Below are 16,283 nucleotides of genomic sequence, written 5' to 3'. Positions count from 1 at the left end.
AGTTATTGCCTTGTCGTATATGGCTACGCAATATATTCCTATGCGTTCCCCATACGTGGCCCTGTCTTCTATTTCAGCATTAAAATCATTAATATTTCCTCGCTTAGGCATCTTCTTCTCTTTCCGAGAACAGCACTAGTATTTCTTTACTTATTATTAATTTGCTTCTCTTCTTGAGAACACCACAAGTATTGCTTTACTTATTTCTTGTTTCTGAAAATTCTAATTAATTTTCTAAGATGGCGGTTTCCCGCTTCTGCCTTCTTCCCCTGCGGTTTTCCCGTGAAAAATGGCGGCTTTCCCGCGCTTCACGCTCTCCCCGCCCACTTCAATGGCGGTTTTCCCGCGCTTGACGGTCTTCGCCCGTCCCCCGACGCTGTCTTTCAGCCCGAGTGCGGCCCTTATCAGCGGATGCGATCGATGGGCCGGCTGCGCCTCGCACTTGAAAGCGGCCCCCGGCCTCTGGCTCACCCGCTCGCGCGGATCTTGCTCGCTCCCTCCCGGGCTCTGGCTTACCCGCTCGCGCGTTTCACCGCGGCTCTTATCAGGGATTGCGATCGCCCTTATCTCCCGATCGGTGGCACTGTCTTTGCAGCCAACGCTGCGGCTTACCCACGAGGTTATGGAGGCTTCAGGGTCCTAATGCCTGTCGCTTCCAGCCTGTCGGCTCCAGACTGGTGAGGATTGAAACCTCTCTTCAACGTCCTGTCTTCGGACGAAGCCGCCGTGGAACAACTGCCGCAGGGTTCGAATCCTGACTCGTCGCCAATGTTAAGTCTGTGGGTTGTATTATAAATAATCACAGACTCCACTGTTAACAAAATAAAACACGTCTTTACTATTCAGAGGCTCGGGCGATTCTGCCCTAGTTAACGTATCACAACCCTTATATACTGGTGTGGTCACTATTGGTATTACAGTATACATGAGCCAACAAATAGTGCCACACCGAAAGTAGTGCTCTTAAAGGCGAACGGTTACATTCTATAGTTCCCTTAAAGGTAAACGGTTACATACACAACACTCATGGCCTGGCATATCCCTCACTCTACCATTACCATCAAGCCAGGGGACCAACCCTAGGTCAATAAGGAGTGTAGAAGAGCATGCCAGGAGCAGCACCAGGTGTACCTAAAAATGAGGTGCCAACCTGGGGAAGCTGCAACACAGGACTACATGCATGCTAAATAATGGAAGCAGCATGCTATAGACAGGGCTAAGTGATCCCACAATCAATGGACCAGATCAAAGCTCTGCAGTCCTGCTACATCCAGTTGTGAATGGTGGTGGACCATTAAACAACTAACGGGAGGAGGGTCCATGAATATCCCCATCCTCAATGATGACGGAACCCAGCACATGAGTGCAAAAGACAAGACTGAAGCGTTTGCAACCATCTTCAGCCAGAAGTGCCGAGTGGACGATTCATATCGGCCTCCTCCTGAGATCCCCACCATCATAGAAGCCAGTCTTCAGCCAATTCGATTCACTCCACGTGATATCAAGAAACGGCTGAGCGCACTGGATACAGCAAAGGCTATGGGCCCTGACAACATCCCAGCTATCGTGCTGAAGACTTGTGCTCCAGAACTAGCCACGCCTCTAGCCAAGCTGTTCCAGTTCAGCTACAACACTGGCATCTATCCGACAATGTGGAAAACTTCCCAGGTATGTCTTTTCTACAAAAAGCAGGACAAATCCAATCCAGCCAATTACCGGCCCATCAGTCTACTCTCAATCATCAGCAAAGTGATGGAAGGTGTCATCGACAGTGCTATCAAGCGGCACTAACTCACCAATAACCTGCTCACTGATGCCCAGTTTGGGTTCCGCCAAGACCACTCAGCTCCCGACCTCATTACAGCCTTGGTCCAAACATGGACAAAGGAGCTGAATTCCAGAGGTGAGGTGAGAGTGACTGCCCTTGATATCCAGGCAGCATTTGACCGAGTGTGGCATCAAGGAGCCCTAGTAAAACTGAAGTCAATGGGAATCGGGGGGAAAATGCTCCACTGGCTGGAGTCATACCTAGCACAAAGGAAGATGGTTGTGGTGATTGAAGGTCAATCATCACAGCGCCAGGACATCGCTGCAGGAGTTCCTCAGGACAGTGTCCTAGGCCCAACCATCTTCAGCTGCTTCATCAATGACCTTCCCTCCAACATAAGGTCAGAAATGGGAATGTTCGCTGATGACTGCACAGTGTTCAGTTCCATTCACAACTCCTCAGATAATGAAGCAATCCATGCCCGCATGCAACAAGGCCTGGACGACATTCTGGCTTGGGCTGATAAGTGGCAGGTAACATTCGTGCCACACAAGTGCCAGGCAATGACTATCTCCAACAAACGAGTGTCTAACCACCACCCCTTGACATTCAACGGCATTACCATCGCCAAAACCCCCACCATCAACATCCTGGGGGGTCACCATTGACCAGAAACTTAACTTGACCAGCCACATAAATACTGTGGCAACAAGAGCAGGTCAAAGGTGATGTGCCTTCAATAACCACAAAACTAGAAGTTATAGACTTTAACAAGTTGACTTTTAATCACTAAGATCAGAGCTAACATCTCAACACACTGACTGGCTCGCAGGAATGAGTCATACAGATCCTGGGATCTTTATGTAAGAGAAGTCAGGGGCGGAGCCAAGAGCCAAGACCTGGAACCTTCCAGGTTAGTCAGGAAAGAGGAAGTGAAACTATACACCGTGTGGGGGAGGGTAATATACATGAGTGCAAAACGAATACAGGCAAGACAAACAGGTTTCATTACAAAAGGCTGGGTATTCTGTGACAAGTGTCTCACCTCCTGACTCCTCAAACCCTTTCCACCATCTACAAGGCACAAGAAAGGAGTGTGATAGAATACTCTCCACTTGCCTGGATGAGTGCAGCTTCAACAACATTCAAGAAGCTCGACACCATCTAATATAAAGCAGCCCGCTTGATTGGCACCCCATCCACCACCATAAACATTCACTCCCTCCACCACCGGCGTACCGTGGCTGCAGTGTGTACCATCTACAAGATGCACTGCAGCAACTCGCCAAGGCTTCTTCGGCAGCACCTCCCAAACCCGCGACCAATACCACCTAGAAGGACAAGGGCAGCAGGCGCATGGGAACACCACCACCTCCAAGTTCCCCTACAAGTCACACACCATCCTGACTTAGAAATATATTGCCGATCCTTCATCGTCGCTGGGTCACTGGACCTCCCTCCCTAACAGCACTGTGGGAGTACCTTCACCACACGGACTGCAGCAGTTTCAAGAACATAAGAAATAGGAGCAGGAGTAGGCCATTCGGCCCTTCGAACCTGCTCTGCCATTCAATGAGATCATGGCTGATCTTCTGCCTCAACTCCATTCACCGGCCCTATCGCCATATCCCTTGATGCCCTTACTAGTCAGAAATCTATCGACTTCTGTTTTGAATATACCCAATGACTGAGCCTCCACAGCCCTCTGGGGTAGAGAATTCCAAAGATTCACCACCCTCTGTGTGAAGAAATTTCTTCTCATCTCAGTCCCGAATGGCCTACCCTTTATCCTGAGGCTGTGGCCCCTGGTTCTAGACTCCCCAGCCAAGGGGAACATTCTCCCAGCATCCACCCTATCAAGCCCTGTAATAATTTTGTATGCTTCAATGAGATCCCCTCTCATTCTTCTGAATTCAAGAGAATACAGGCCTCGTTTACTCAATCTCTTCTCATACAACAGTCCTGCCATCCCAAGAATCAATCTCGTGAACCTTCGTTGCACTCCCTCTATGGCAAGTATATCCTTCCTTAGGTGAGGAGACCAAAATTGTACACAGTACTCCAGGTGTGGTCTCACCAAGGCCCTATATAATTGGAGTAAGACTTCTTTACTCCTGTACTCAAATCCTCTTGTAATGAAGGCCAGCATACCATTTGCCTTCCTAATGGCTTACTGCACCTGCACATTCACTTTCAGTGACTCATGTACAAGTACACCCAGGTCCCTTTGAGCATCTGCATTCCCCAATCTTTCACCATTTAGGAAATACTCTGCCTTTCTTTTTTTTCTACCAAAGCGGATAACTTCACATTTATCCACATTATATTCCATCTGCCATGCTCTCGTCCACTCACTGAGCCTGTCGAGATCCCCTTGAAGCCTCTTCACATCCTCTTTGCAACTGTCACTGCCACCTAGCTTTGTGTCATCACCAAATTTGGAAATGTTACATTTAGTCCCCTCATCCAAATTATTGACATAGATTATGAATAGCTGGGGCCCAAGCACCGATCCTTGCGGTACCCCACTAGTCACAGCCTGCCATCCTGTAAAAGACCCGTTTATCCCTACTCTTTGTTTTCTGTCCGTTAACTAATTCTCAATCCATGCCAGTATATTACCCCCAATTCCATGTGCCCTAATTTTGTTCACCAACCTCTTGTGTGGGACCTTATTGAAGGCCTTCTGAAAATCCAGATACACCACATCTACTGGTTCCCCTTTGTCTACGCCACTAGTTACATCCTCAAAGAACTCCAATAGGTTTGTCGAACAGGATTTCCCTTTCATAAATCCATGTTGACTCTGCCCAATCTTACTATTAGTTTCTAAGTGCCCAGTTATTGTATCTACAAGATGCACTGCAGCAAAGCGCCAAGGTTTCTTCGGCAGCCCTTCCCAAACCCGTGACCTCTTCCACCTAGAAGGACAAGGGCAGCAGGCGCATGGGAACACCACCAGCTCCAAGTTCCCCTCCAAGTTACACACCATCCCGACTTGGAAGTATATCGGCCGTTCCTTCATCGTCGCTGGGTCAAAATCCGGAACTCCCTCCCTAACAGCACTGTGGGAGCACCTTCACCACACGGACTGCAGCGGTTCAAGAAGGCGGCTCATCACCACTTTCTTGTGTCAGCTGTGGCTCAGTGGGCAGCACCCTCGCCTCTGAGCCAGAAAGGCTGTGGGTTCAAATCCCACTCCAGGGACTTGAGCACATAAAGCTAGGCTGACAGTGCAGTACTGCAGGAGTGCTGCAAGGTCGGATGTGCCGTCTTTTGGATGAGACGTTAAACCGAGGCCCCATCTGCTCCCTCAGGTGGACGTAAAAGACCCCACGGCACTATTTCGAAGAAGAGCAGGGGAGTTCTCCCCGGTGCCCTGGCCAATATTTATCCCTCAACCAACATAACAAAAAAAACAGATTATCTGGTCATTATCACATTGCTGTTTGTGGAGCTTGCTGTGCACAATTGGCTGCCGCATTTCCCACATTACAACAGTGACTGCACTTCAAAAAGTACTTCATTGGCTGTAAAGTGCTTTGGGTCGTCCGGTGGTCGTGAAAGGCGCTGGAGAAATGCAAGTCTGTCTTTCTCAAGGGCAATTAGGGATGGCAATATCTGCTGGCCTTGCCAGCGACACCCATGAACGAATAAAAAAAACCAACAAAACGATAGTCCCACCTCTCCCAGCATTACATGTATCACATAACAAAAACTCCTGGCTTTTTTACTTTAAGATGATCTTGTTTCTCTCTCAAACTTGTGTGAACCTGATACTTCAGTTACTGAAGTCTGAACTGAGTCAAACTCATGTATGTGTTCATGATCAAATGATTCACGATCATGTCTTGGTTCATCTCTAGCAGAGATCATTTGATCTACATGAACATTTCGGATGTTGTCACCAATTTCAACCAAATATCTCTTGGTTCCACCAACCTCTACTATGGTTCCTACATCCCACGTGTGTGAACTCGACTTGCCAGGGGGACTGAGAACACCAACACGAACACACTCGTTTTGTCTGAAACTGCGTTCTTTCTGATTGCTGTCATGATAACGTTTCTGACTGAACTGTTTCCATTCAACTCTTGAGGCCAAATTCTGTTGAACAAAACTCAACTGTGTTCTCAATCTCCTCTTCATCTGGATTTCTGCTGGGGTACGTCCAGTTATAGTGTACGGAGTAGTTCTGTACTTCAGCAAGAAATTTGCCAAATGTTGCTTCATGCTCAGTCTCGAACAAACCTGCCACACTTGCTTTTTGAGAGCTTCTTTCACTATTCTGACTGACCTTTTGGCTGCTCCATTTGAAGCTGGATGATGTGGTGAAATGAGAGTGTGTTTGATACTGTTTCATGAATTCTGTTTCCCCACTTGATACAACCTTGCGCACAAGACAATTCAGTACGACGGTTATGGAACGGTTTCCATTCTGTGTCCATACACTGATCAGTCCATCCATTCAAGGGCCGCGATTTCGCCTACCGAGGCGGGTCCGTGCGGCCGGGGTTGATGGATGGGTGCGACCCTGCTGCTGGCTCCAGTCCACTCTGTGAAATGATTGTACGCGATTGGGCTTGTTAAGCCCGCCCAACGCGTTTGCCGGCCAATTGAAGAGGGTCTGATGACGTCATTTGATGATGCGTCATCAGCTGGTTTCCTTAAAGGGACCATGCGCAAATTGATTTTGACAGTTGTGCTGTCAGTGTTCTGCACAACTCCCAATATGCTTAGGGAGGGAGTCACAGCACGCAGGGAGGTTCTCTCCCCTTCCAATGGGCAGAAGAGACCTCCCCAGAAGATCAACACAGCCTGGTTGCACATTGCACAGGAGGTCACAAGCAGGGATGTGGTCAGGAGGACCAGGCTGCAGTGGCACAAACCTTTCAATGATCTCAGTAGTTCACGAAACGTTAGTACAAAGCTACGCTTAACCTCATCCTGCTTTGCCACTCATCACATCCCCATCACTCTGCCTTCCCTACCCTACTCCTGCACATCCTTGCTCACACCAACTTACCTTACACCTCCACCCATCCCTCTCTATCTACATTATCACTTCCCCATCTCACTAGCCACCCCTCACACTCACCCTCATCCTAGTGCAATCATACCAACTAACAGGACACAAGGGTAGGCACTTGGGTGTTTTAGCCAATGTTCACGTGAAGTTTCTGTTAATGTGGTGTTAAACATTGAAATCTTTATTTTCAACACTTTGCCTTCTTGGACAGATTTGTGTGCACCTTTAGAAGTGGCTTAGTGAGTTGCAGTGAATGGGGAGACATAAGGGTACCCCCCGCAATGGTGATGATTGTGAAAGGGATGGCTTGGGCATTGTAGGGATGCTTTATGGTGTTGGTGTGGTGTGGTGCCAACCTGGTGCATCATGTGGCAGCCAGGGTGCACAGTGTTAAAATAAGTAAATCTGGCCATGGTGAGGCCATCCCTGGCCTCCTAGGCAGCAATGTGGTCGGGTGCTGACGCCCTGTGTCCTGTGCAGTATCAGGTGATTGCGGAGAAGGTTGGTGTTGGTGTTGTTGTTGGTGCAGCTGGTGTGCCTGGTGCTGCTGGTATTGGGGCTAATTGTGGTCAGATTCTGAGGACCAAGGTGAGATTTTTTCAACGGCACTGATGCTGATGGAATAGATGGCAGGTGAGGTTGAGATGACAGAAGCGACCTGTCAATGTTGAGAGAGGTTGTTCCAATGAGGTGACACTGGATAGAGAGTTTGCTCCAAACACTTGCAACCTGCATAAAGCTCAATCTGTCTTCCAAATGCAGTAAGCAACAGCTTCTAAACTTGGAAAGTAAACAGCTGTGAGATGGGAGATTTTATAGCACATTTGCAACTGTCAAGTTAAGAAATCATTCCATGCTGACACAACATAGTGAGAGGGAGGTAGAGGAGCAAATCTACAGGGAAATCACCAGAGATATGCAAGAGCTATAGAGTGGTGATATTGGGGGACTTTAATTACCCAAATATCGATTGGGATAATGCTAGGGTAAATAGAAAGGAGGGGGAGGAATTTCTGAAATCTGTTCAGGAGAATTTCCTTGACCAGTATGTTCTTGGCCCAACTAGGAAGGAGGCATTGCTGGAGCTGGTGCTGGGGAATGAGGTGGGCCAGGTCGACCAAGTGTCTGTGGGAGAACACTTGGGTACAAGTGATCATCGTATCATAAGATTTAGATTAGCAATGGAGAGGAGCAAGGAACAATCTAGAGTGGAACTTCTAAACTGGAATAGGGCTAACTTCAATGGGATGCAAAAGGATCTAGCCAGGGTAAAATGGAACCAAAGACTGACAGGAAAAACTGTAATGGAACAATGGGTGATCTTTAATGAGGAGATGTTCCAAGTACAGGCTAGGTACATGCCAACAAGAGTAAAGGGTAAGGGAACCAAAGCAAGGGCTCCTTGGATGACAATGGGAGATAAAGAAGACGATGAAACAAAAAAAGAGGGTGTATGATGCATGTCAGGTGAATTCTTCAAGGGAGAACCAGATCAAATACAATAAGTTGAGAGGGGAAATGAAGATGAAAATAAGACTGGCAAAGAGAGAATATGAGAGTAGAATGGCAGTTAACATAAAAGGGAACCCAAAAATCTTCTACTGGCATGTAAACAGTAAGTGCGAAGTAATTTTTTTATTTATTCGTTTTATGGGATCTGGGCATCGCTGGCAAAGCCAGCATTTATTGCCCATCCCTAATTGCCCTTGAGAAGGTGGTGGTGAGCCACCTTCTTGAACCGCTGCAGCCCGTGTGGTGAAGGTACACCCACAGTGCTGTTAGGGAGGGAGTTCCAGGATTTTGACCCAGCGACGATGAAGGATTGGCCGATATATTTCCAAGTCAGGATGGTGTGTAACTTGGAGGGGAACTTGGAGGTGGTGGTGTTCCCATGCACCTGCTGCCCTTGTCCTTCTAGGTGGTAGAGGTCGCGGGTTTGGGAGGTGCTGCCGAAGAAGCCTTGGCGAGTTGCTGCAGTGCATCTTGTAGGTGGTACACACTGCAGCCACGGTACGCCGGGGGTGGAGGGAGTGAATGTTTAAGGTGGTAGATGGGGTGCCAATCAAGCGGGCTGCTTTGTCCTGGATGGTGGGGCCTATTAGGGACTAAGAAGGTGATATACGCTTAGAGGCGCAGGGCAAGGCTAGAATACGCAATAAGTACTTTGTAGCGGTGTTTAGTAAGGAGGTGGATGCTGACAAAATATCGGTAGAAGTGGAAAAAAAGGTAGAAGCAATGGAAGGGGTGAAAATTGATAGACAGGATGTACTAGAAAGGCTGGGTATGCTTAGAGTGGATAAGTCACCTGGTCCAGCTGGCTTGCATCCCATTGCGAAGGGAATTGGGGGAGGAGATAGCGGAAGGGCTTGCCATAATTTTCCAATCTTCACTAGATGCAGGGGAGGTGCCTGAGGATTGGAAAGTGGCAAATATGACACCATTGTTCAAGAAAGGGTGGAAGGACAATCCTAGTAACTACAGGCCGGTCAGTTTAACATCAGTGGTGGGTAAAGTTTTAGAAACAATAATCAAGGAAAAAATTAACCGGCACTTGGAGAGGTTTAAGCTAATTAAGGAGAGCCAACATGGGTTTGTAAAAGGCAGATCGTGTTTGACTAATCTAATTGAATTTTTTGATGCAGTAACAGAGAGGATTGATGAAGGGAATGCAATGGATGTTGTCTACATGGATTTACAGAAGGCGTTTGACAAAATACCACATAGAAGGCTGGTTAACAAAATTGAGGCTCATGGAATAGGTGGGTCAGTAGCAGCTTGGATAAGGAATTGGCTTAAGGACAGAAAACAGCGAGTTGTGGTAAAGGGCTGTTTTTCAGACTGGAGGATGGTAGACAGTGGTGTTCCCCAAGGGTCAGTGTTGGGGCCACTGCTTTTTTTGATATATATAAATGACCTGGATATTGGAATACAGAGTAGAACTTCTAAATTTGCCGATGACACCAAACTTGGGGGTGTGGCAAACAGTGAGAATGATACCAATCGACTGCAACAGGACATAGAAAGGCTAGCAGAATGGGCAGACAAGTGGCAGATGGAATTTAATACAGAGAAGTGTGAGGTGATGCATTTTGGCAGAAGGAACAGGGAGAGGCAATATACACTTAATGGCACAGTTTTAAAGAGTGTGCAGGGACAGAGGGACCTGGGAGTTAATGTGCATCGGTCCCTGAAGGTGGCGGGACATAGTGAGAGAGTGGTTAGCAAAGCATATGGGATCTTGGGCTTCATAAATAGAGGTATTGAGTACAAAAGTAGAGAAGTTATGCTGAACCTTTATAAAGTGCTGGTTAGGCCACAACTGGAGTATTGCATCCAGTTCTGGTCACCACACTTTAGGAAGGATGTGAAGGCACTTGAGAGAGTGCAGAGGAGATTTACCAGAATGGTTCCGGGGATGGGGGATCTTAGCTACAAGGACAGGTTGGAGAAGCTGGATTGTTTTCATTAGAGCAAAGGAGGTTGAGGGGTGATTTGATAGAGGTGTACAAGATTATGACGGGTTTGGATAGGCTACACGGGGAAAGGCTGTTCCTACTAGTTGATGGTACAAGGACTAGGGGACACAGATTTAAGGTTTTGGGCAAGAGATACAGGGGGGATGTGAGGAAAAACTTTTTTACGCAGCGAGTGGTGAGGACCTGGAACTCGCTGCCGACGGAAGTGGTGGAAGCGGAGACACTCAATGTTTTCAAGGGGAGACTGGATAGGCACTTGAGGGAAATAAACTTGCAGGGCTACGGGGATAGAGCGGGGGAATGAGACTGAGTGGATTGCTCTACAGAGAGCCGGCATGGACTCGATGGGCCGAATGGCCTCCTTCTGTGCTGTTATGACTCTATGGGCTGGATTTTGGAGGTGGGACTGCCAGTTGTTGGGTTTTAGTCCTGCCTCCATCAACTTGTGGCTTGGCAGACCAATTAAGGGGAAGCCTGTTACAGAGAATGACGTCAGCGTATGATGTTTCATCTGTCAAAAATATTTGACAGATGAATTGTCATCATTTGACATTCTCTGTTGTTTGATGAGTCCTTGTATTCAAGACTCCTCAAACCTCTTTTGTGAGCAGAAATTAGATGGTTGTTGCATCGGAGAATGCAGCAGCCATCTGTCATCTCTGCCGGTGAGATGCGAGACTCTCCGCATCCCCAACGGTTGAAGCCTGCGGGAAGAAACAAAGGTAAGTAAACATTTTCTATCACTTTCCACTCACCTCACATACTCACCTCTCCACACTTGCATCCATCACTCACCTCCACAGCGCACTTTTGGACCCCTCTGACCCCTGCAGACCCTCTGCTCGCCTCGATGACCCTGGCGGGGTTTCCTGACGTCAGGAAGCCCGCGCCTCTGGTGGAAAAATGGGGATAATCCTCTTCTCTGCCTGTTAACTACCTGTTAACAGGCAGTTAAGTGGCTGTAATCCCCTTCCCGCCTCGAGGAGACGGGATCCGGCGCGGGTCGGGTACCCGCCGCCCGGGAAGATGGCACGGAGGCGGGTTGGGGGCGGGATGGGCACTCACCCCCAGATTCTGCCATTTTCCCAGCAGTCCCGCCTCCCCAGAGCTGGCAAAATCGCCCCCTTGACTCTATAACACCCAACTTCTTGCTTGACGTGATCCTGAGGGGCCGAATGGCCTACTCCTGCTCCTATCTTCTATGGCCTAGAAATTAACTGGCGCCCCGTTTAGGGTGCCAGTCTCGACAGGGCACCGGAAGTAGCGTCCCGGACGCAGTCGCGGCCGCCCGCCGCAAATTCAGTTTGCGTGCCCCAGAGGGAAGCACGGTGCTACTCGAGGCGCCCCGCATTCCTCTTGGGGCGCTGCAACTGAAGCTCGTAGCGCAACGTGCCGCAGCGTCACTCGCTGCGGTACTGCAATCCTTCCTCCCCTTCTTAAAGGGGAGGGGCCTGCTGCAGCGTGCTGGAAGAGTACGAGCGCCGGCAAAAGAGCCCGGCACCGAGGAGAAGTGCCGGGCTCTTGGGACACAGCCAGCACTCCGCGGGGGGGGGGGGGCTCAGGAGGCCGGGGATGGCGGCGCGGTGAGGTACTGGCAGGTGGCCAGCAAAAAAAATGTCCGCCCCGCACCTGAGCGCCTCTACCGCCGCAGGTAGGCCCCCCTGAACCGGTCGCAAATTGCGACTGGCGTTAAAGCAGAGGGTGCTACCAAATTTCGCGATCGGGATGGTAGCGGGGCGCTGCGCACACCGATGATGTCATCGGTAGCGGCATAACGCTAACGGCTAGCGCGGCCATTAGCGTCCCGCTAAATTTAGCGGGAGGCGTGGCCAGTGGCGTAAAACCCACTAAGTGCCCTCTTTGGGCGCTAACGGCTGGCGCAGCCCACGGAATTTCTAGGCCGATGTTTCTATCCCCGAGCGGTGGGGAAGCCGCTGGCGAACTCTTAAAATCTAAAGACTTCCCCGTGAATGCAACTGAGATTGCAGATGAGAGTGAAAAGGCCTCAGTACTGAAAAGAGTGTCTGAAAACAACGAGGGAGAGTTTTCCGGGGGGTCAGCGGGCGTGGTTGGTGGCGGATCAGGTGGGAACATTTTTTTTGATAGTGGGTCGGTCACTAATTTTGAGCTTAAAATATTATTTAAGTGCCTCTTAACAAGCTAAATTGTTTTTCCAGTCTAGTTTTAACTTTCTCAACCAGTCTTTGCCCATGAGGGTTGGCCTGTTGCTGTAGCTCGCTACAATAATAGGCAGTTTTACTGACTGGCCATTGTGTTGAACTGTACATTCCATTTGTCCACATGTCGCTAGGATTTCTCCGGAGTAGGTTTTTAACCATACGGTACTCTTTGTAAGTGGTATTTGATTATACTTACTCTTATATGTGTCCTCACTCATGATAGAGCAGTCCGCCGCTGTGTCGATACAGATATCAATATATTGCTCGTTGATTAAAAGATTTGCACGGAAATCTTTCTCACGACTACTAGTGTTGCCACTAGTGGCATTAGATACTGTAGACGCCGAGTTCTTCAACATCAGGTGTGTTCACTTCAATATTGTGAATTCCTTCCTTTTGTTGTCGCTGCTTTGCATTGCCACTAGAATGGTTCTTACTTCCTGCTTTCGATCTAGCTCTGCAAGCTGTTGAAATATGGCCTTGCTCTGGCAGTGAAAACACTTTGTATTTCTGTATTGGCAGGACTGTGGTGAGTGATTTCCATTGCAGTGATAACAATTCACTGAACTGCTCTCACCAACATGCTGTTGACTCGGTCTCACAGCTTTAGTTTTGGCGGTGGCTTTGTGACTGTGGACCTCAGCTGCACTCGTCACGTGAGTTGGACGGAGCCCCCTAGCATTCTTAGACGCATCTCCATAGATAGGACAATTTTGCATGCTATGTCAAGCGTTCGGTTCGAAGTGTTCAGTAACTGGGACTGTGTGCGCTCATCCACCAGTCCACACACAAACTTATCTCACAATGCACGATCCAACAATGTGTCGAAGTTACAATGCAAAGACAGGTTTTTAAGAGCTACAATGTCCTCACTGATGGTTCCACTTTGTTTTTGGTTTCTGGTACCAAACTTATAGCTCACTGCTATTTCTAACGGCTTTGGGTCGAAATGGTCCTCGAGTTTCTCGACAATGTCTTCAAACGACGTATCCTTCACTTTCCCTGGCGCGAGTAGGTTTGTCGACGTTCTGTAGACATCAGGCCCGATCTCTGTTAGAAAAATTGCTTTCTTCCGTTCACGAATTACATTATTTTGAGCTTGAACATTCTCATCTGCGCCTTTGGCCTCAATAATGTTATTGGCCTTAAACATCTCCATCCGCTCAATGTAAGAACAGAATGTTTCACGAGCTCGGTCCTACAGGCCGAGGCTTCCAATGAATCCCGCAGGCGCGGCCATGATTGTCCCGATCCCGTTGAACAGTGACTCAGCCGCTACCTGTGTACCTGTGAGAATCAACGCTGCTGTTGCTGCGTATACATACACACGAAGGCGAAGCACAGATGATTCTGCATCAGCAGTAATGGTAAAACATCGCAAAAATTCAGTTTAGGTGTCACAAATTCACCTTAAACTTGTCCACTCGAAGGTTGAACACTGTCCTTCCACGATCCTTAAAAATGCCATTAGGATCCCATCCTCGTCACCAAAATGTAATATATTAGGCAGAACAAATGAAGGTCAGAGACACGATGAGTTGCTAGTCCATGTGCTTGCTTTATTAGGCCAGAGTGAACTGAGCATGCTCATACCAAACCATGTGACAAACCATGTGACAATACATTACACTGTGTAACAGGCTCGAGGGGCTGAATGGCCTCCTCCTGCTCCTGTGTAACAGGCTCAAGGGGCTGAATGGCCTCCTCCTGTTCCTGTGTTACAGGCTCGAGGGGCTGAATGGCCTCCTCCTGTTCCTGTGTAACAGTCTTGAGGGGCTGAATGGCCTCTTCCTGTTCCTATGTAACAGGCTCGAGGAGCTGAATGGCCTCCTCCTGTTCCTGTGTAACAGTCTTGAGGGGCTGAATGGCCTCCTCCTGTTCCTGTGTAACAGTCTTGAGGGGCTGAATGGCCTCCTCCTGTTCCTATGTAACAGGCTCGAGGAGCTGAATGGCCTCCTCCTGTTCCTGTGTAATAGCCTTGAGGGGCTGAATGGCCTCCTCCTGTTCCTGTGTAACAGCTTTGAAAGGCTGAATGGCCTCCTCCTTTTCCTGTGTAACAGGCTCGAGGGGCTAAATGGCCTCCTCCTGTTCATGTGTAACAGGCTTGAGGGGCTGAATGGCCTCCTCCTGTTCCTAATGTAACAGGCTTGAGGGGCTGAATGGCCTCCTCCTGTTCCTGTGTAACAGGCTCGAGGAGCTGAATGGCCTCCTCCTGTTCCTAATGTATCAGGCTCGAGGGGGCTGAATGTTCTTCTCCTGTTCCAGTGTAATAGGCTCGAGGGGCTGAATGGGCCTCCTCCTGTTCCTGTGTAACAACCTTGAGGGGCTGAATGGCCTCCTCCTGTTCCTGTGTAACAGGCTCGAGGGGCTGAATGGCCTCCTCCTGTTCCTGTGTAACAGGCTCGAGGGGCTGAATGGCCTCCTCCTGTTCCTGTGTAACAGTCTTGAGGGGCTGAATGGCCTCCTCCTGTTCCTGTGTAACAGGCTCGAGGGGCTGAATGACCTCCTCCTGTTCCTGTGTAACAGGCTCGAGGGGCTGAATGGCCTCCTCCTGTTCCTGTGTAACAGTGCATTTGGAATTTAGGATGAACAAGAGAGGATAATTAATGCTAAATTAACATAATGTTCATATAATTACCAGTTTGCTATTTGTGCTCCCGTTTTTACTCTTTGTTCTCTGTTTCCTGAAGCTCTTCCCTGTGGGTGAAACATTCCAAACAGTAAACGCGAATGATCCCGATCACGACCAAATCTACTACAGTTTGAATTCGACCACAGTAAGTGCCGACTCGCCAGCTCAGGGACAGTTTCCAATTGAAGCGTTGGACCATCACTGGGCACATTTAATATAAATAATAATGTCCTTTCTGCAGAGTGGAGCAACCTACTTCAAGCTAAAGACCCGAAATACGCCCGAGCTTATTCTGACCAGAACAATCGATTATGAGAAGACACAGAGTTTACAGCTGATTTTGGAAGCAAAGGTGAGAACTCGATGCACGTCCTGCTCCGACATTTTGGATGATTTCTGAGATTCTAAGAGTCCTAAATGATTGGAATTGTGTTATGTTCTGTGTCGGCCGTGGCTCAGTGGGTAGCACTCTCTGGGCTGAATTTTGCCGGCGCTCAGAATGTGGGTTTGGAGGCGGGTCCGCTGTCAAAATGACAAAGACTGACAGCGGGTCGGTATCCCGTTCTGAACCCGCCTCCGTGTCAGTTTCACTAAGTGTCGGGTCTGCCAACCCTCAACAGACCCGACAGCAAGCGGCAGGTCAGCCAATTTAGATTGTTAGAAGCTTATTAAAAGATAGTTAAGAACCATTTTCCCATGTACTTACCATTTTACCAGGTTTTCAACAAGGTTCCCGGAGAGCGGCTATCACATCAGGTAAGTGTGTCGGGTTCTCAATGACCCTGCATTACTGTGAATAGGTGAAAGCTGCAAAAGTGGTCTAAAACCTACCATTTTACAGCTGTTCACTTCTTAGAAGCTGGAGCATTAATGATTTGGAACCTACTTTTGAGCTTTATGCACTTTTAAGAACATACGAACATAAGAAATATGAGCAGGAATAGGCCATTGTCCCCTCGAGCCTGCTCCGCCATTCAATCAGATCATGGCTGATCTTGGGCTCAAAGCCTCTTCCCCGCCCGCTCCCCATAACCCTTCACTCCCTTATCTTGCAAAAATCTGTCTATCTCCACATTAAATGAATTTAATGACCCAGCCTCCACAGCTCTCTGGGGCAGAGAATTCCACAGATTTACGACCCTCTGAGAGAAGAAGTACCTCCTCATCTCAGTTCTAAAAGGGCGACCCTTTATTCTGA

General features: G+C 48.6%; 1 protein-coding gene across 1 annotated transcript in view; it reads left to right on the top strand.

The window, feature by feature from the left end:
* Window positions 1-16,283, top strand: part of LOC147086426 (cadherin-related family member 5-like) — a 78,987-nt gene that overhangs the window by 16,488 nt on the left and 46,216 nt on the right. Inside the window, exons 5-6 of the mRNA XM_085978531.1 lie at window positions 15,144-15,230; window positions 15,327-15,437. Coding sequence (XP_085834657.1) covers window positions 15,144-15,230; window positions 15,327-15,437 — 198 coding nt within the window. The remainder of the gene's footprint in view (window positions 1-15,143; window positions 15,231-15,326; window positions 15,438-16,283) is intronic.

This window comes from Somniosus microcephalus, unplaced genomic scaffold, assembly GCF_052327205.1.
Source record: "Somniosus microcephalus isolate GS21.2 unplaced genomic scaffold, FLI_Smic_1.0 unresolved_chr7, whole genome shotgun sequence".
Taxonomy (NCBI): Eukaryota; Metazoa; Chordata; class Chondrichthyes; order Squaliformes; family Somniosidae; genus Somniosus; species Somniosus microcephalus.
The sequence above is the reverse complement of the archived record's forward strand: the minus strand, read 5'-3'. Positions and strand labels throughout refer to the sequence as shown.